At 61.3% G+C, this 20,030-nt stretch overlaps 1 protein-coding gene across 1 annotated transcript; it reads left to right on the top strand.

Moving 5' to 3' along the window:
* The first annotated feature begins 2,028 nt into the window (after positions 1 to 2,028).
* On the top strand, positions 2,029 to 19,011 carry HSD11B2 (hydroxysteroid 11-beta dehydrogenase 2). The gene is made up of 5 exons (XM_076349218.1): positions 2,029 to 2,299; positions 17,022 to 17,234; positions 17,501 to 17,686; positions 17,973 to 18,110; positions 18,585 to 19,011. Exons 1-5 carry the CDS (start codon positions 2,029 to 2,031, stop codon positions 18,944 to 18,946), a joined length of 1,170 nt encoding a protein of 389 aa, XP_076205333.1. The 3' UTR covers positions 18,947 to 19,011.
* Positions 19,012 to 20,030: the final 1,019 nt, after the last annotated feature.

Below are 20,030 nucleotides of genomic sequence, written 5' to 3'. Positions count from 1 at the left end.
CCGTATGGCACTCCCTCAGCAGACGAGCAGGTCCTGGGGGCACCACCCTGCGAGGGGAGACACTGGTGGAGGGGTGGCCCTGGGGGGAGGCTGTGGCCTGTGCTCCCCCTGTCCCAGCGGGACGTGGGTGCTGGTGGCAATGGTTTTGGCTCTGGCAGCGGGCAGGGGACCCGCCTTCCTGCCAAGTGGGGCCAAATGCACTGCCGGGAAGCTCTGCCCAGCACGGGCACTGAGCCGAGCTGTGCTGGGCCGAACCAAGCCGAGCTGAGCTGTGCCAAGCCATGCCATGTCAAGCCGTGCTGAACTGAGCCGAGCCGAGTTGAACCCAGATGAGCTGAGCTGTGCCTACCTAGGTGGCATGATGCCCCAAGCTGTGCTGAACCGAACCGAGCTGAGCTGTGCTGTAGGTGGCATGACGTCTCGAGCCGTGCTAAACCAAGTCAAGCCGTGCTGAACCAAGCCGAGTCGAACTGAGCTGCGCCTGTCTAGGTGGCATGATGTCCCGAGCCATGCTGAACTGAGTTGAGCTGTGCTGTGTCAAGCTGAGCTGTGCTGTGTCAAGCCGTGCTGAACCGAGCTGAGCCATGTCTACCTAGGTGGCACGATGTCCCGAGACGAGCTGAACTGAGCTGTGCTGAGCTGAGCCATGCCGAGCCGAGCCGTGCCTACCTAGGTGGCATGATGTCCTGAGCTGTTGTCCTGGTTTCGGCAGGGATAGAGTTAATTTCCTTCCTAGTAGCTGGTACAGTGTTTTGGATTTAGGATGAGAACAAAGTTGATAACGCACCGATGTTTTAGTTGTTGCTAGGTAATGCTTACACGAGCCAAGGACTTTTCACCTTCCCATGCTCTACCGACTGAGAAGGCTGGGGGTGCACAAGAAGCTGGGAGGGGGCACAGCCAAACTGGCCAAAGGGACATTCCATACCATGGGACGTCATGCTCAGTACATAAACTGGGGAAAGCTGGCCGGGGGGGCCGCTGCTCGGGGACTGGTTGGGCATCGGTCAGTGGGTGGTGAGGAGTTGCACTGTGCATCACTTGTTTTGTGTATTATTATCATATTATTATTATCATTTTATTTCAATTATTAAACTGTTTTTATCTCAACCCACGAGTTTTTCTCACTTGTGCTCTTCCAATTCTCTCCCCCATCCCACCGGGTGGGGGGGAGTGAGCGAGCGGCTGCGTGGTGCTTAGTTGCCGACTGAAATTAAACCACGACAGCCGTGCTGAGCTGAGCCGTGCCTACCTAGGCGGCACGATGTCCCAAGCCGGGCTGAGCTGAGCTGAGCTGTGCCTACCTAGGCGGCACGATGTCCCAAGCTGGGCTGAGCTGAGCTGAGCTGTGCTTACCTAGGCGGCACGATGTCCTGAGCCAGGCTGAGCTGAGCCGAGCCGGGCTGAGCTGAGCCGTCCCTACCTAGGTGGCATGATGTCCTGAGCTGTGCTGAGCTGAGCCAGGCTGTACGTGGCATGAAGTCCTGAGCCATGCTGAACTCAGTTGAGCTGAGCCATGCTGAGCCCTGCTGGGCCAAGCCGTGCCAAGCTGAACTGTGCCTACCTAGGTGGCATCGTGTCCCGAGCCGTGCTGAGCCGAGCCAAGCCGAGCCGTGCCAAGCTGAACTGTGCCTACCTAGGTGGCATCGTGTCCTGAGCCATCCTGAACCGGGCCGAGCCGAGCCGAGCCGTGCTGAGCTGAGCCGTGCCGAGCTGAGCCGTGCCTACCTAGGCGGCACGATGTCCCGAGCCGGGCCGAGCCGAGCCAGGCTGAGCCGAGCCGAGCCGAGCCGTAGGCGTCACGGTGTCCCTCCGGGCTCCGCCGCCGCCGGCCCCGGCCCCGCTCCCCCGGCGGGGTGCCGCTGGGGTGCCGGGCCGGTCCCGGCGGTGCCCGGTGCCCCGGCGCGGGCCCGATCGTCTCCCATTGGCGGGGGCGGCAGCGGCCCCGCCCCTTTCCCACCGCCTGGGCGGTTATAAACGGGCGCGGCGGGGCCGGGCGCGGCGGCAGCGGCGGGGCCGGGGCCCGGGATGGAGCCGGGGCTGGAGCGCTGGGCGTACGGCGCGCTGTGGGCGGCGCTGGCCGGCAGCCTGGCGCTGCGGGCGGCTCGGCGGGCCCTGGGGCCGGGCCGGGGGCTGGTGCTGCCCCTGGCGCTGCTGGCCGGGCTGCAGAGCCTGTGCCGCGCCTGCCTGCCGCTGCCCCTGGGGCTCGCCCTGGCGGCCGCCGCCGCCTGCCTGCTGCTGTGGCGGGCGTCGCCCCGCAGGCTGCTGCCGGTGGCGGGCAGAGCCGTCCTCGTCACAGGTGAGTGCGGGGACACGGCCTCGACGCCCCGACGGGGTCGGCGGGGAGCGGGGCGTCCCACGGCCACCAGTCCGGTGCTGCAAGCGGGGTCCCACCTGGGTGCCATCCCCTGCCCGGGGCAGGGCAGTGGCACGGCCACCAGCTTGCCTACCCATCCCTCCTCCTCCATGTCCAAGCAGAACTGGCCGGGCTGTACCTGCTGTTGCCCTTGTCCCGAAGCGAGGAGGCTTTAGGGAGTTGTGCTGGTCCCTGCAAGTGGCTCCTTGACTCGCGCATCGGCCACCAGCCACAGCATGATGCTGGGTGCTGCTTCCCCTGAAAGCTGGGCGATTGGATGGGACACATGGTGGGGCTGGCGCAGAGCCGGACCACTGGTTTGGGAGCACCTCGGCTGGCCCGAGGGCTGTCCTCTCCTCCCCTCTGGAGCCACGCTTGTTCTTAGAAAGCTTCTCGTGGCATCTCTAGAGGCTACAACAGAGCCGGCTACCTGGGGCTGACCACCACTGCTTCATCCAGAGCTCTGTCCTGGGAGCTGCTGGGGGCAAACGAGGCTGTTCCCCCTCTTTGTGGGGGCATCCTTGGGAAGGATGCTCAGCTGCTGCCCAGCTCCTCTTCCGGCTGCCTGGCACAGAGCTCCTCCGTGGGGAAGGTGGCTCTGCAGGGGATGTGCTGTGCTCCCAGCCCAGGCTTCTCACAGCTCTGGCTTGGTGGCTGAATCTCTTTAGGATATCTTGGTATACAAGTGCTTTCTCCTCTCCTTCCTCCTGGCGGTGGGACAGGAGGATGATGAAGGTAGCTGGGGCCAGCAGGTGCTTTGCTGTGAGACGATGACAGCAGACATAGGCTGAGGAGGAAGCACTGGAGCCAGGGTGGGTGATGCCACAGGCGTGCTGGGAGGGTGCTGCCAGCTCCGCATGGATGCAGAAGGGAGGGAAGCCCATGGGCATGACCTTGGCGTTGCTCCTGAGGATGGGAACATGCATCCTGGTGGGAATGTCTGGCCTGGGCTTGGAGACCCCCAAGTTGGAGAAGGGGGTTTGTGTGTTTCCTAGAAAATTGGGTCTTGTGATGGGGACTTGCTTTGAGAAGGAAAGGTGGGAGCCAGGTTCCCCGTCTAGCTCGAAGGGCTCCGCGGCACCGGTGGGAAGCAGAGGGAGGTCTCTTCGGAGGGGGAAGCTTGGAGGAGCAAGGCAGTGGATGAATGAATGATTCAACCGAGTGAAGGTCAAAGCCGCGGCAGGGCAGGGCTGCCTGGGGAGGGCATGTCTGACAGCCACACGCTTGCAGGTGCCCTGTGGCACGCCAGGTCAAGCCAGCCCTGGCTCTATGGCATTGCCCGTATAATTAGTCAGTGGCTGGAACAAGGTGTTCTTGCCCTGGTGCATTGAGGTGACACCTCTGCAGCTCTGGTGTGTTTGCTCTTGGCTGTAAATACCTTGTGGTTTTACAGGTTCGAGGCGCTGCCTGCGGTGTGGGATCGGCGTTTCCTTACTGCTGCTCCAGCAGGTGCCTGCCAAGGGGCAGGTGCGAGGGCTGCTCTGCCTGGGATGGCATCCCTCGCTTGAGTATTTGCATAGTAATTAGCCTGATTCTTTTGCGGATTAATTCTGGACACCTCCTGGCAACTGGGTATTGAGTGTCTCCTGTGGGAGCAGCCAGGGAGGATCAGTGCAAGAGCAACCTTCTCTTGGAGAAAGGCAGCCTGGCCTTCCCCCTCTTGCCCATGGGAAGCAAAACACGGCAGAGGGAGAAGCGAGGAGTGGGTGCCGGGGGATGCTGGGCTGCAGTGAAGGTGTGCAAGGTCGGGGACAGGGCTTCTGCCACACTGGATGTCATGCTGGACCCTGCAGGTCAACCAAGAAATGCAGCAAAGTCCTCTCCTGATGCCTGCCATGGAGTAGCACAGGTCCCAGCCCAAAACTTTGGGCATAGTTTCCTCTTACATATACACTTCTTGGCTGCTGGCTTAATCCTGCAGCAGGGAGTTGCCCAGGTTCAGTGATGCTTACCTGGAGCAAGGGAATGTGGCTGCAGTGCTGTTGTATCACCTGGTCAAGGTGTCCCAGTTCTTCCAGCTGCCTATTCTCCCAGACCCCTTGGGAGCAACCCTGAGTTGAGCTCTGCATGTGATGCTCCAGCCCCATGTGCTAGTCTGGACATCACTGGCTAATCAAAATGTAGTTTATGGGAGGGGTTGAAGGAAAACTAACTGTGCAGCTGAGTGGGAAAGCAGCAGAGCAGATGTGGAGCTGCTGCAGAGCAAAGCTGCTGACCCTGTGGTAGGAGCAGGGACTAGAAAGTTGTGGTGTTTCCCCATCTGTTGCAGGTTTGCATTTCAGGTGTTGCATGTGGGGCTGGGGTTTGGCTGGAGCAGGGATGGGCAGCTGCCTGCTGCTGGAGGGGAGCAAGGAATGCTGCGGTCTCCCATGGGGCATCCCCTGGATTAGCAAAGTCGGTGGCCGCTAGTCCCTGCGGTGCTGTGTTTATCTGTGGCTGTGACCTTGGGGCTCTTGCTCTGCATCCTGATGGGTCCAGCTTCTCCAGGAGCGTGGCTCCAGTGTATGCAGCCTGGCTGGGGGCAGGGGGTGAGGAAAGTGTTAATCCTGCCTTCCTAGGGGAGGTCACAGCTGTTTGCAGTGAGGAGGAGAATGCCCTCCTGTGCAGCGTGGGCTGGGAGAGGTCAGCCCTGGGAGGACAGGCGGGATGAGGAGGGGAGCAGAGATCAGCTGCTCCAGCCCGGGGCTGGGAGGGAGATGGCAGTGATCGCCATGCTGCCTTTAACATGTTGTCCTGAGCCTGCCCGTGAGCCCAAACCTGCCTCAAAGACAAGCCCACAGTCTGGTGTAGGCTTTGACCCAGCATGGGAAGCTGCAGGGACCCCAGCATGCCTGCAGTGTGGGCGGGCTGGGTATGGGCAGCTGCCCGGCCCAAGGCTGATCCGGCATCGGCAAGCTGCGGGGTAGCCAATACCTGGCATCCCTCACCACTGGCGTTACGGTCAGGGCACCCCAGGGTGCTGATGCTGGCGGTTGGCACCTGTGGGCCAGCAGTGCAGGCGTGGGCCAGCAGCTCACCAGGAGCAGCCTTGCTCTGAGCATCAAAGGGCTTGTTTCTGTGTGTGCATGCCCCTTCCTGCATCTGAAAATGGCACTATTGGGTGTCCTTGGGTGCGTCGGAGTCCTCTGAGCTGTGTGAGCGAAGAGGAGGGGTGTTGCTTGTATCCCCCATCTGCTTCCTACTGGGAATCGATATAAAAAGCGCTCCAGCCTCTGTAGCCTGTGAAGGGTGATGGTCTGCAAGAGCAGCTTTGGAGGGAGGTGATGAGCTTCCATTGCTTGGCCTCTCCAGATCCAGGCTGACAGCACTTCGTGCAAGGTTTGGTTTTGACCTGGATCAGTTTAGACGTGAGCCTAGATCATCTCTGTTCCCTCTGGTCTTAGTGGATACCTGTGAGGTTCGGCGATTCCACGGAAACCACCCAGCACAACTGGTTTTAGGGTTTGGAGGTGGTGGAGGGACGGCTGTGAGCATCCCGGGTCTCCGCTGTGCAGCTGGAGCAGTTGTGACCCCTCGTTGTTGTGTAGCTCTGCTGTGTGCGACTGCTTGGGGTGTTTTTTTGGACGGTAGCCAATTGCCCACTTTACTGCAGATCCTTGAAAAGGAACGAATGCAAACCAGCCTGTAGACCCTGCCTGCCTGCGGGGTTTTGCCAGAGCAGAGGGAAGACATGAGTTGTGTAGCGAGGTATTCATTCTTACACTTCAGCTTGGATGATAAGTTGAAAACAGTGAATCGTTGCTCTGTCTGTAAAGGTTGCACCTGAATTACACAGCTCTGAAATAACCCAAAGCCATAGGACTGCTGCCTGGGGAGGCGATTTGGGTCTCTTGCTCCTCCTCGGTGTAGCCTACAAAGCCAGGAGGCACCTGCAGACCGGTCTGTCCCCCAATAAACCATCTTCGTCAACAAAAGCGGTTGGCAGGTCAGGCTGCTCCAGCTGCAAACCTCTCTTCTCCTCCTTCCTCGCTGCAGGGGAAACTCCGTTTTCCTGGTGAGGCTCTCTCGTTACAATTGCATGCCCCATTAACAATCTGAAATGGGTCAGAGCTTCAGATCGTGTTCAAGGTTAACAGAGGTTTTGCAACTTGATCGTAGTCAAGTGGAGCTTCAACGTTTCCCATGGACCTAACAGATGTTGAAGCATCTGGTGACTGCAGCAGGACGGAGTGATTCAATCCAGATGTCGGGATTCTCACTGTTCTGCTGTGAAGGTAAATCACTTTCCTTGGTAAGAGAGCAGCATCGCTCCCGTCTGGACTTTGATGCTGTCTCTTAGACCCATTTTCCAGCTAAACTGGGCGATTGGGAGATGTCAGGGGTCCAGACTTTGGGGCTGTTGAGTAACGCATGCTGGCTCGGAGATGGGCACCTCTGCTCCAGGGCACGGCTGGAGCACCGGCACGGCACGCTCGCAGCCTGTATTTGGTGCTGAGCCTGCCAGCAGCCTCGCGATGAGTAAAGCTTCACGCAGCGACACTGTAGCTCTCCACAGGCAACTTCTACTCTGCTTCTGGAGCCAGTGAGACAGCTCAGAGATACCCGAGGTCTTCCCCAGCATAAGTGCAGGCTGAAAATCGGCTCGTTCCCTGGAACTGCTCTGGTTTTCCAGGATCTATTAAAAATTAACAGCAGAGACAACTGCTCCTCCAAGCTGGGGGGGGGGGGGGGAAACGGGGGACAGGACCGAAACCAAACACCCAAACTCTAACCCTGGTGTACAAGCAATCCCTTGCATGTTTAAAGAAAAAATAAATGCAACATTTAACTCTCTAGTTAAGGGTTTTGCTGCTGGTTTCTGGGAGCAGAGCAGAAAACCTGCCTCTCTTCGCAGGGCTGAAGCTCTCCCCCCCCCGACTTTGTCAGCAGCCCTCCATGGTTTTAGGATTCTTCTTCCCCTCGTTAGGTTTCGTCAGAAATAGACACCTACCCCTGCTCACTGCAGACATTTAGATATATACACTCAGCTTTTCCTCACTTATCTAGTAAATAAGCACTTTCAAAGCCCGCTAACAACACAGACCTGTTGGGGTGGTTTTTTTAGCACCGTTAACCAAAAGTGATGAGCACAGCTAATTAGGAGGAAAAGCACATAGAAGTTGCACGCTGTGGGAGAACAGAGTCGGTAGAGAAACCCAAGCTGGCTTGATTAGTGCTCGGGGTTACGTGGGGACATGAGAGCAACAAAGCAGAGACTTCCCTGCAGAAATGAGATTGTCAGATGGGAGCGGATGCTTCGGAAGGAGAAGTGTGGGCAGTTGCTGCCCTCTAGTCCAGTGAGCAGCACATCTTTAATGAGGTCCGGGATTGTGTTACCCACTGTTGAGTCTAGCTCCCTTCGAGCCAGGATCTGCTTACAGAAGAGCCGTGCCGCTTTACTACTGGTAGCACGGGGTGGTGGACTTGACCAGCCAGGGTTTGGCTTGAGTGGGGATGGGGTGTGGGGGGTCTTCAATGTGCCTCTGCCAAGCCTGGGCAAGCGTTTGCCTTCTCCCCATCGTCGTCTTTCGGTGCTGGTCCAAAACCCCAGCTGGGGCATCTCTGCTTGCCCAGCTGACCTGTGCAGGAGTAAAGGCTGCAGGGCTGTCGTCCCTCTTCACCTCCCCACGTCCCTCCTGCCATCTCAGATCTGAGATACTGCTGCGGAGCCTGCAAGGTGGAAAACGCCCAGGACCGTTGCTGTCATACTGTCAGTGTGTGGCTATAGGTATCGTTTGGGACTCTTTTTTTTTTTTTTTTTTTTTTTTAACCTTGCCCAGCATATGCCTGTTACCTCCTTCTCCGGTTCCCCCTGGCTGTTAGGGTATATCCGCCGTCTCCAATCCCTGTTCTTCTGTCCCAGCCTGTGCATGCTTCTACTTGCAACATATCACTTCTGCTTCCTTCTCCCCTGGAGATCTGCCAGGCCCTGAGCTTTATCAACTTTCCTGTTGCGAGCTGGCTTCCCTGTCGCACATGGTGCTGTGCCGGGATTTGCTGGCTCTAAGGCTGTAATCTTGAAAAGCAGTTTTTGGTTTTACAGGCTCTGCGGTGGCACAGCCTCTTGCTGGGCGGCTGACCCTGGGGAGCCAGATGGTGGGTGCTCCCCAGGCAGGCTGGGGATGGAGAAGAGGGATGGGCTGGTGAGCCGAGGTCCTGGAGGAGGTACCTGCCCTGGTGCCTTCTGCAGAGGCTTTGAATGTCTGGCCTCTTTTAAGCCTTTCTCTGTTTCTTCTGGTGGTGGTGATCTTCTCGTGCCGGGTCTCCCAGCTTCCATCAGACATACCCTTGAGCGGATTTGTGATCCCTCCCTACCCTGTTTCTCCACTCTGGTGGTCGTACTCCAATTTGGCATAAACATCATGCCATGCCCATTTCCCATGACCCTGTCCAAAGACACCGTGACCAATGCTTGCTCCTCTCCAGGGTCCCAGTTACCAGGTGGGGACAGGCTCTATAACTGGGGGTGTGCAGCCATCCTGTGGTGACTTCTTTTCCCCCCTTCAGCTGGTGTGCTGGGCTCTGCCTGCGCTGCCCCAAGCTGAAGGGCACGTGTGGGTGCTGCCCTATGCATCGCCCTTCAGCCTGGTTCAGCCTGACTATGTCCAAGCACATCAGCCTGGAGGGCCACCTTCATGTTTTGGGAAAGTGCACCAAAATAGTCTTGTGATGCTCAAACTCTGACTCTGAAGAGCTGGTGGGAGCTGCAGGTGGAGGGTGAGGAGGGGGCAACTTAAATCGGGTATGGAAAGGGCTGGTGTGGCTTGAGGTGGCCGTGAGGGTACGGCTCTTAGCCTGGAGGTCAATGTATTTCAAAGGCTGTCTTGGCTGAAGCTCAACTGGTGCTCACTCAAGTGGTTTGCTCAGTTTCTAAAAAAAACAAACAAAAAACCAAAAAACCCCCCAAAACAAAACCAAAAAAACCTGAGCTCCACATGGATCTGCAAGAGAAAATACAGTTGGTGCAACTGCAGAGCCCATCATGATATAGGGATGGGCAGGGCTTGCACCTATTTTTCTGCTTGCTTGGGCTTGTGGCATGTAGGGGGAGTTTATTCTTGTGACAAGGGGAGCGCTAAGATGGCACCTTACAAGCAAAGTAGAATTTCATCACCAAAATACCCCTGAACTGCTACAACTCCATCGAAACTGCAGTAGCTTTATTGTGGTGCTGCAGACTCTGAGCTGCTTAACATCGTGATCCCCTGGGCTTGCTCTGGAGCAACTGCTTTGGTCGGCACTGCCCCAGCCTGGCTTTGTCCCTGCCAGCACTGTGTGTCCCAGCACCCTGTGACTTGCCTGCCTCCGCGGAGCGGTGGGTGGAGTGGCACCCTGTCCTGCGTGGCAGTTCAGGGCTTTTCCACGGCTGACCTGACACACCATGTGGCCAGAGGTTCTCCTGGTCCTGTGGTGGCTGTGGTGCTTTGCTGTCCTGGCTAGAAATACCTTCCCTGTGATGTCCCGGGGTGGTGATGGCTCATGGTGGTCCATGTAGAAGGAATGGTCTTCCCTTCTGCTGCTTGCGGATGGCTTAGCCCTGCCTGTAGCAGAGCTTAGGCACAACTTTCTGCCTCTCCTTGCCGGCTCCTGGGGCCTATGTTATCACATGTGAGAGATGGATATGGGGCTTGGTTAGTGTTTCTCCAGCCTCCTGGAGCCCCTGGGGAGCCCTTTTGCAGCCCAGGGATGCTCCCAAGCAGGTGCCCCAGCCACAGCTTTGCTGCCACCACCTCGTTCCCTGGGAGCATCTTCAGTGTCGCATCCCAGCCATGGCTGGTGGAGCTTTCTGGCTTCCCAGCCTGGCTCCCACCCAGCCTCTCCCTCCCCAAGAGCCCAGGCAGACGTGTTGTCGGTGCCGGCTTGGCGTCGGCACCAATCCGGTCAAGCCGTCCCTGAGCCATGGGTGTCCTTCCCAGCGACAGCTCTTGCTGATGGATGGCTTTCGTGACTCGCCGGTGCCGTGTTCCCGGTTCGCTGTGTTCCCTCTGAAGGTGATTATTAACCCGGTTATCGCCGCAGCTCTTCACAACTTCCTCTTCCCGTGGGGACATCCATCCATCCATCCGTCCATCCCAGATTAGCTCTGATGTACAGGCTGTGCCCTTTCCCAGGTGACGTCTGTGCTGCCGTCTTCTGCTCGTCCCTGCCTGTGGGAAGCTCAAATCCTTGACTGCAAGAGTCCGGCTGCTCCTTTCAGGGAGTCGATCTCCCCTCAGTGGAGACGGCGTCTGCTGGAAGATCCCGTCCGGCCCCGGGATGTGGCGAGTGGCTGCTTCTAGGAAATTCCCTGAGCCCTTTTTCTGCGAAACCCCGAAGTGACACGGTGTTGCTGGGAGGAGAGGCACTTCCTCCGCCCCACCTGTTTGCGAGCCCTGGGTTGGTCCTCGCCGGCAGCAGCATCGCTGCTGTGCCGGGGCTGGGCTATCTCCCGGGCTGTCCTGTGCCCATTCCTCCTGCATCTGAGGAAGACTCTGGGGCTTTTGCATCTGCTGATTCTGCTGGTGCAAGCCCTTAGGCTGAGCTTAGCAGGTCTGGGTGCCAAGCTGCCCTCCCAAGAGCTTAAAGCCTGTGCCGAGGCTGACTGCAAGCTTGAGGGTGGATCCTGACCTCCTCGAGCATCTCACCAGGCAGTGGCCTTGTGCAGGGGAAGGTGGTTGGGTTCATTTCTGTCCTGGCTGCACCAGGGCCACGTGCAGTGTAACGAGCTCCTGGCTTCATTAGCCCCACCAGTTGCAAGCAGCATCTGCTGCCCAGCTTTGGCGGGGGGGCGGGGATAAGGCACCTGGGTGGCTTTTAGTGACAGTGACGGGGAGGGCTGCGGCTCCCCACGCTGATTTATCTCGCACCTGCTCTTGTGCCATTGCCTCTCCAATACTGATGCACTGGAGCCGGCGCCTGCTCCTGAGAAAGGGGCTTTAATTCAGGATCCTTGGGTGCATCCGCGCTGGCCTCGGGGCTCCTTGTCATCTCTGCCCGGCTGCTTCGGGTTGTCTAGGCAGAAAATCAGATTTTTTTCCCCCCCTTCTCTTTGGTTTGTTAAGCGAAAGACAGCTTCCCGGGTGGAGGTGAGGGCTTGTGAGGCTTCAGAAACACTTGGCTAATCCACTGTAATTCATACCATCTGGCCCTTGTCCCCGGCCTGGGGAGGGGGGGCTGGTCACCCGCGTACCCCCTGCGGTGATGGGCTTCCCCGGCTCTGCCTTCTGCTGCGGTCCACAGGCCTCCCTGGGGGGCTGGGGGGGGGGGTCTGCCTGGCCCCCGCCCCACCCCATAGGACCCGCTGGAGGGACGCGGATGTGGCACTTCACCCTTGGCTGTGGGAGCTGTCAGCACCCCGGCCGGTAATCGGTAATCTCCCTCCGGCTGCCCGTGCCAGCTGTGCCGCGTGGGGGGTCAGCGGGGGAGCGGCGCATGGCCCCCCCTTGGCTCAGGTCCTGCCTGGGGAAGGAGGCTGGGGCTTTGCAGGGACGCCCACCCAGGCTGATTGGGTGGGGGAGGCTCATGCGTTGTCTCCTCGCCGGGGATTTGGGGATGGGATTTGGGTCATCCCTGAAGGCTGGGTTTAATTTAATTTAATTATTAGGCTCGTGGCTTCCTGAAACCGGGTGCTGAGGACCAGCAGCAGCAGCATCACCGGGGCTGCTGCCACCTCCTGCCACCCTGGCCCCATCCACCAGCGCCCAGGCACGGGGGCTGCTCCCGGGGGGGGCTCCGTGGGGAGCGGGGACACCCCGCTGCCGGCACAGCACGCTGCCACGCGAGCCTCCAGCTGGGGTGCGGTTTCCTGTTGACGGTGATGCCACCGGCTACGGTGGGGTGGGGGCTGCAGGTGTCTCTGCCCAGCCCCGCTCCTCCGGCAGGACCTCAGGTGCGGGCAGGTGGCGGGTGATGGCTGGCTTGGGAGGAGGGAGCCGGCGGGCGTCCGGGGCGGCTCAGCTGCCACGGGGACAGGTGCTCCTGCTATCCCCTCCCTCCCCAGCGCCCTGCCAAGAATTTGTTCCCTCTCGCCCGGGGCTGACATCACCCCTTTATCGCTCCTCGCTCCAAACATGCGTGGCATCCGGGAGGTGTTGGCTGCAGGGCCCTGCCCCTGCCCACAAGGCTTTTGCTGGGCTCTTCGTCCTGCCCCGCGCAGGGACCCGCTCCCCAAAGCCCTTTTGGGGTGTCCCATCCCCTCCGGTGGCACCATCCCTGCTGCATCCTGCTCCTCCACCCAGCTCGGTGCCACCACCCTGGGCTTCCTCATCCATGGTGCTCCCAGGATGGAGCCAGGATGACCGTCCCCAAGCAGCCGAGCCAGGATCAGTCCCTGCTGCGCCTGCTTGGGCGCCCGGCTGAGCCTCCCTGCGGTGCGGTGGGCTCGACCCCCTCCTGCGCCTGGAGGAGCTGGATCCGAGGCAGTGGCAGTGAATCCTGCCGGGGCCAGAAAGCAACACCTCCGAGCAAAATGTCAGCCGTGTTTAGGTTGGCATCCCAGGCAGGATTTGAGCTTGAGCCTATGGAAACAAGCAGCTCAGCGCATTAATCCGCTCAGCCTCGGTCCCCCAGCTCCCCTCCGGCTGACGGTGTCCTTGAGCCTGGTGCTGTCCCAGGGCTGGGAGGCTGGTGACAGTGGTGACAGTCCCTTCTTGGTGAGGCATCTCAGGCAAGGTGGTGGGACACGCAGCCCAAAAGCTCTGTGCAGGAGGGGGGATTGATATCCTGGGATTTGAGGAACGGTGGCAGGGCTGCAGGGGGCACACGGGGCACCCAGGCAGTGGCCTGCAGAGCTGGAAAGGGGACGATGCTGCTCTGGGTGTCCGACCCAGCTGACCGGCACCCGCCTTCCTCCGGGCTTGGCGAAAGATGGAGTGTCCCCAAAGGATGCCCCACAGCCGCCCCGCTGCCCATCCTCGTCGGGTACCCGGGTGCCCCTGGGGCTGCCGGCTGCCCACGCTGCCAGGGCTAACCCTGGGGGAGCTGGTCCATCAGAGGGATGCTCAGTCATGGGGCAACCCCTCTCCAGCTTCCACGCCGGGGTCCCAGGCTGGAGTGGCCGTGGAGGGAGCAGCTCCCGGGGAGCTGCCGCTGTGCCCAGGCACCCACCGGGCTCTGGGCAGCTTCGCAGCTGCGCGGGGCTTCTTCAGCCAAGCTGCACTTCTGACCGCTGAAGTTTTCCAGGTCCGTGCTGGTCCTCTCCCATCGCGTGTGGCTCAGGGATGAGGATGCACGGCTTGCGGCTCAGGGATGAGGATGCACAGCTTGTGGCTCAGGTGAGGAAGCCGGTGCTGCGTTGCATCGGGGCGAGCGCCGCGGACCCGTGCCACCAGCCCTCCATCACGTACCGTGCTGGTGGCGGGCGCAGGGGTGGCGGGGGGGTGGTTTGTCAGCTCCCGGGCAGTAGCTGTGTTATCGCCCGTCTCGGCTCCGCTCAGCAAGCTGCGGCGTTGATTTTGAGCATGTGTCTGTGTGCGGCGGCCTTAGTGCTGGCTGCAGGAGCAGCGTGAATACCTGAGACAGCAAAAAGCCAGCACCATGCCACACCCGACTCACCCAAAAGAAATGTGCCCGCACCAAACCGGGACTGTGGCTTCGGCTGGCGGCACATGAGCCCGTGCCGCAGCCTGGGCCAGCAGCGAGGAAGCGTGAGTGGTGCCCACACCCTGCCACGGCTGGGCAGCAGCGGCTGTGGGCAGGCTGTCCGGGAGCTGCCGGGCTGCTTCATCTCACGCCAACATGGCTCAGCCCCTCCAGTGTCTTTGGTTTCGCTGGCGAGGGGCATCTCTGAGCGGTGGGCACGCCATGAGGTGTGGTTGGTCCTCTTTGCCTTCCCCGAGTGGGCAGGAGGGCAACCCAACAGCGATGCTGGAGGCCAACCCTTTTTGCTTGGTCGAGATGGGTAAAGCCGGGGCTCCTCGTGCCAAAATCCCAGCGGAGGCTGGCATGCCCCACTCCTGGCAGAGCCACTGCAGTGGCTGGAGCTTCTGCAAAGCCCACAGGGAATTGCTGCTGACCAGCTGCTCCGGCAGAAGGCCAGCTGGCCCCTGGGACGGGCGTTTGCCCCCCACTTGCCGAGCCTGCGGAACTCTGCTGGATTTTGCAACCTGGGCTCGGGCTCTGCTCCCGCTGCAGCAAAAGCCTCTGGCTGCTGGCCCGGGACCCGTGGGGGGGTTGCGATGGGGGCTTCGAGCCGCCTGCCCTCTTCCACCACGCTCCCTATGCCGCGCTTCTCCTGTGCTCGGTCCGACCGCAGTCCCTCCCACCGGCACGGATGCAAAACCGGTTGGCAAGCCGGGAGCCGGGGCGGGGGGCAGCTGGCGCCGGCATCTCCTCGTGATGCAGCATCCTCGGAGGGCGGCGCGCCCAGCACCAGCCTCGCCGGGGCTGCGCAGACTGGCCGGCTCCGGTGCTCCCGGCGGGGCCGAGGCAGTGGCGGCGGCTCCCGTGCCAGCCCCAGCGTGGCCGGCGGCTCGTGCGCCAGTAGCCACGGGGAATGAGCATGGCCCTGGGTGAGCTGCCATGTTTTGGGGCCACATGTTAGGGTCCCAGGGGGTTTAATTCTCCCTCCCTGCGCTCTTGGCCATGCCTGAGCGTGGCGGCTGGGAACCGAGCGGCTCCAGAGACCTTAAATAACACCAGAGCATCCTCGCCCTCCTGGCCCCGGGCCTCCCGCCAGCCTCCCAGGAGGGGTTTGGGGTTTTTTTGTGTGAATAAATTAAAACTTCCGAAACAAACTCTCCGACCGCCCTGCTCCTCTAAGGCAAAACAAACCCTGCCTGGCTCAGACGGCACGCAGCCATGTTTGCTTCCCTCCTTGACAAGCTTGCCCAAAACAAGCCGGCAAACCTGGTGCTCTCAGGTTTTTGGGATGTTTCCCGGTGTTCTGAGGCTTGGGAGGTGATAGGGAGCTTCATGTTTGGCTTGGAAGCTTTTCTTGCCGGCTGGGGTGGGAGCAGCGCAGGTAACTGTGTCCTGGCGGCGGCGGGCAGGGTGCTGGCTGCAGCACGGTGAGGCTGTGGCCGCGAGCACTTTTATTTTTTAAACCTTATCTTTATTGCAGTTTTCTCCTGCTCTGTTGGGAAAGGCGAAATGCACCTTATCTGGCCGGCCGCTGGCAGCACGACCTGTTCCCGGGGAGGGGAGAGGCGGATGTGCCGCACTGGCAGGCCTGCGGCACCTTCAGCATACCCTGGGGCACCAGGGGTGATGCCGGGCTGATGCTGAGCCAGCCTGGCATACACCCATGGTGGGTGCTGGGTGTTGGGTGGCTCCGCTGGGGAAGGGGGGGGGGGTATTACCACCTCCGGGGTGTGTTATCGCTCTGGCCTCTGGCCAGGGGCTTTATTATGGGTTTCTGACGCAGCAATAAAGTAAAGCTGAGCTGGGGACGGGCCCGCAGACACCGAGCCAAGGACGGCTTAGCTGGCACCCTGAGAGCTGGAGCCGGCAGCGCCCTGATCCCAGCCTGGGGATGCGGGAGTGGGGAGCCGAGGGAGCAGCAGGTCCTCGTGCCCATCCCGGGGTGCTGGGAGGGGTCTGGGGTCTTGTGGGGGCCCGTGGAGTGGCAGTGCCCGGGGCCACCATTCCGTCCATCCCAAGGTGGCTCCAGGCGCTTGGATAGGACCCTTTCTCAGAGATGTCCTAAGGAGCACCCAAGGGTGTCAGGCGTGTGGGGGTGCAGGGGCCATGGGGCTGCCCCTGCAGTGCTCCCCTGTTAATGGTTAATGTGGCCGGGCAGCGGCAGCGGCGCAGGCTCCCCCCCCCCCAGCTATCAGCGCTGCCATCGGCCCCAGGAGCAGGGGCCGATGTACCTTGCTGCCGCTGTTTGTTTGCATGCCAGCCACTCCACCCGGGGCCACCAGCTCCGTGGGCCCCGCCGCTGGCCTGCGACACCCAGCTCCCTCCCGGGCTCTCCCCCAGCCACCCCGACGGTGACTTTGCAAGTGATGGTGTCACCTGCAGTGCCCCTGCTCGAGCTGAGATGGAGGAGATGAGGCTGGGACCGAGCATGGCAGCACCCAGTGCTCCCCCGTGTGGGACATCCCCATCGGATGCGCCCTTGAAGGATGTGGGGTGGCAAGAGCAGACTGGGATCCCTCTTCCCCCCCCTCCCCCCCTTGGCCTTTTTAATCCTCTTGGCACCCCAGCCAGGTGGGGGGGGGGTGCTGTGCCTCTTGGCCACCATTTCTGGGAGGCAAAAAGCATTCGGGGAAGGGCAGCATCTCCCACAGAGCCTTGTGCCAGCTCCCAGTGGTGCCTGATGGAGCTTTTGGAGGACGTTTCGGGGGGGGGGGGGGGATGGGGGGGGACGGACACGGGGACTCCCGCCCTGCATTGGTGCTGGGCTCTGGGCCGTCCCAGTGCCTCGCCGCACCATGCCCGTGCTTTTACTTGCACCTCACATCAGAGAGGTGCTTGGGGCGATGGGGTTGCAGATAAGGGAGTGTTTTCTTCCTCCCGTGTGCGATACAAGAGAAAACAGCAGCTCCGTGACCTGCGAATGCCCCGGGGCAAGGTCACATCCCCGGCAGGTCCGGAGCCAGAGTGGGGTGGCAAGCCCCAAGCAGGGGACCAGTGCTGCGGGGTCGGGGTGGGGGGGGTTTGGTCCCTGGGGATGGAGAGGCAGAGCTGGGGGGTCCCTGGGGGCTGGGAACAGCCGGCCGGCGGCTGTCACGGGCCACTGCAGGGCTCCTCTTGGCTCTTGCAGGCTGTGACTCAGGCTTCGGGCAGGCGACGGCACGGCACTTGGACGCCATGGGCTTTCAGGTGTTCGCCAGTGTGCTGGACCCGCAGGGTCCCGGCGCCAAGGAGCTGCGCAGGAGCTGCTCGCCGAGGCTGACGCTGCTGCAGATGGACCTGACCAAGCCAGAGGACATCCAGCGCGTCCTGCAGCACATCCAGGCCCACACCAACAGCACAGGTAGGAGCCCTTGGCACCCCCCAGGACCCCGCGCAGCTCCCTGGGACCTCAGCTTGCAGCCAGCGTGGCAGGGCCAAGCCTCCTTGTGCCCACCACCGCGAGCTGCGTCCCTGCGGGCACCCGTGCCGACAGCCTCTGCTAACGGGGCTTGTCCTGGGGCACCCCGCAATTCCCCTGCAGGACCCCCATGAGCCAGGGAGCAGCTGGGATCCCCAGGGTGGGGGTCCCCCATTCGGGTCACCTCTTCAAGCATCCCATCCTCGCAGGGCTCTGGGGCCTGGTGAACAATGCCGGCTTCAACGACACCATCGCCGACGCCGAGCTCTCGCCGCTGGGCAAGTTTCGCACCTGCATGGAGGTGAACTTCTTTGGTTCGCTGGAGCTCACCAAGGGGCTGCTGCCCCTGCTCCGCTCCGCCGGAGGCCGCATCGTCACCGTGAGCAGCCCCGCGGGTAAGCAGCCTGCCTTCAGCATGGCCCACCAGACCCCCTGGCACCCCGAGCTTGGGGGTGGGTCGAGCATCCCCATGGTGTGGCATGGCTCCCACCTGCCCCCCCCCGCCTCCATCCCGGGCACCTCCGCTTCCCCAGCCAGCCGCATCAGGCTGGCACCCAAAGCCCCTTCCTTCTGCAGTGGCTGGGAGCATGGCCCTGTGCAAGCCCTCCCGGTCCCTGCCTGCCCCCGGCCATGCAGGCAGCTGCCTGAGAGCCCGCTCACTCATCCTTTCTCTCCTGCAAGGTGACCTGCCTTTCCCCTGCCTGGCAGCCTATGGGGCCTCGAAGGCAGCGCTCAGCCTGCTCATGGACACCTTCCGCAGCGAGCTCCAGCCCTGGGGCATCAAAGTCAGCCTCGTCCTGCCTGGTTACTACAAAACAGGTAAGAGGGTCGGCACCGCTTGGTGCCTGCACCTGCAGGCAAAGGGCAGGTACTCCGGGGAGGCAGAAGATGGAGCAATGGCAGGAGCAGCCGGTGGTGCAGGATGCAGCTTCTGAGCATCCCTAGCCACCTCCCTGGGGATGGCGGCCATCCTGTGGCCTTTGGGCTCTGGTTGGTGAGAGGCAGGGTCAGGATCAAGCCCTGCCAGCAGATCCTCTGCCACTGGGGCTGGCTGACCCAGCTCAGCCACGTTTATGGTAGCACCGTCCCCATTGCAGGCAGGGTCCGAGACCTCTGCTGCAGTCCCGGGCTATGAAGAGCTTCTCACCACGCTTGCCCTGTGGCAGATCTCTGCCAGGGTTTCAGCAGGACCTTTCCAGGAGGCTGGGAGGGAACTTGGGGCTGCTGGCACCCATGCCGGGGGGGCTGGAGGAGGGGGGCCACACAGCTTACAGGGGGGCCACGTCCTTGCAGGGACGACATGCGACCCTGCCTTCTGGAACCTGCAGAAGCAGCGGCTGGTGGCCAGCCTGCCCCGGGAGCTGCTGCAGGCCTACGGCGAGGACTACGTGGAGGAGATCAACCGCCAGTTCATCCAGTTCATGAAGGTGGCAGTGGAGGACCTCAGCGCGGTGGTGAACAGCATCACAGACGGGCTCCTGGCTGCCAACCCAGCCGTGCGCTACTACCCAGGGCAGGGCCTTGGGCTCATGTATTTCATACACCGCTACCTGCCCTATTTCGTCAGAGACTTGTTCTTGAAAGGATTCTTCATCAACCCCAAGCTGCCCCGAGCGCTGCGGCGAGAGCACCACGACGACGCAAAGAAGGCCTGACCTCAGCCCACATGCGGTTGTGGGGCAGGAGCGAGCCTTCTCCCGGGATGTCCAGGCACAGCAGCCCCCGAGCGCGTGCGCTGCCACCAGCATGGCCCTCCTGCACCGCGGGGGAACAATCAGCACTAGATGTTAAAAACCAAATTGCTTTCCAAAATCAGGCAGATCTATTTTCTATTGTGCGAGAATCAACATTTTCTAGAGACCTTGTTTTTGTATTTTTTCTAACCGTGCATCCTCCAAGGGCGCCACCCCCACCTGACTCCGCAGCTCTGCACCACGGGCTGGGATGTACCTCGGACGTTTCTCAGCTATCCGACATCTTCCTCACTGCTGTCGGAGCTGCAAGCATTTGTCTCCGTCGCCTCTTGGCTGGGTCAGCCCCGGGACCCTGTGGCCACTGCTGTGCCAGCCCCTGCCTCCCTGCCGTTCGTTACACACTCCACGTGCTCCTGGTGAGCGCAGGGGCCGAGGCCAGGCTGCAGAGCTCTTCACGAGATGAGCTACGTGATTGTCACTTTTTAAATAAATCTGTTCTCGATATGCCACTGGGCTCTGGCAGTCTCCTTCTGCGGTGCAGCGCTGCGATGCTTGGTCAGGGATGCCTGCGGGCAGAGCTGAGCTGGGTCACAGCTGGCACCGCATCGAGCACCGTGGCAGGAGCCTTGCGTGGGGCAGCAGGTGCCACAGGCAGCCCCAGAGAAGGGGTCAGCCTGCCAGGAAGAGCTTGCACCCGCTCCCCCTTACTCCCCACCCCTACCCCCGAGGCTTCCTTTTGCTTTGCTCTGACTCCGTGGCCCTGCTGGGTCAAGGATGGAAGGGGTGACGGTGCCAGACACGGACAGCCCCACTCAGGAAGCCTAGGCACAGGGGGACAAGCTTAGCAAAGCCAGGGGATATGCCACACAGCTCCCTAACCGCATGGCTCACTCCCACACAGCTGCACGAGCAGCGAGGGCTACAGCTCCTGGGCACCCACCAGCTCGGCACCCAGCTGCACCCACAGAGCAGGCATCGCGCGCAGCTTGAGCTGGAGTGAGTGCCCAGGGCCACCCAAGGGGTGGCACGACCCCCCTGCCTGTGG

This window comes from Aptenodytes patagonicus, chromosome 11 (genome assembly GCF_965638725.1).
Source record: "Aptenodytes patagonicus chromosome 11, bAptPat1.pri.cur, whole genome shotgun sequence".
Lineage (NCBI taxonomy): Eukaryota > Metazoa > Chordata > Aves > Sphenisciformes > Spheniscidae > Aptenodytes > Aptenodytes patagonicus.
The sequence above is the reverse complement of the archived record's forward strand: the minus strand, read 5'-3'. Positions and strand labels throughout refer to the sequence as shown.

Excerpts from the sequence above, each read along its gene's own strand:
- HSD11B2 (XM_076349218.1), top strand. The coding sequence starts at position 2,029 with ATGGAGCCGGGGCTGGAGCGCTGGGCGTACGGCGCGCTGTGGGCGGCG. Across the intron at positions 2,300-17,021 it reads CAGAGCCGTCCTCGTCACAG|GCTGTGACTCAGGCTTCGGG; the intron begins GTGAGTGCGGGG and ends TGGCTCTTGCAG. Across the intron at positions 17,687-17,972 it reads CACCGTGAGCAGCCCCGCGG|GTGACCTGCCTTTCCCCTGC; the intron begins GTAAGCAGCCTG and ends CTCTCCTGCAAG.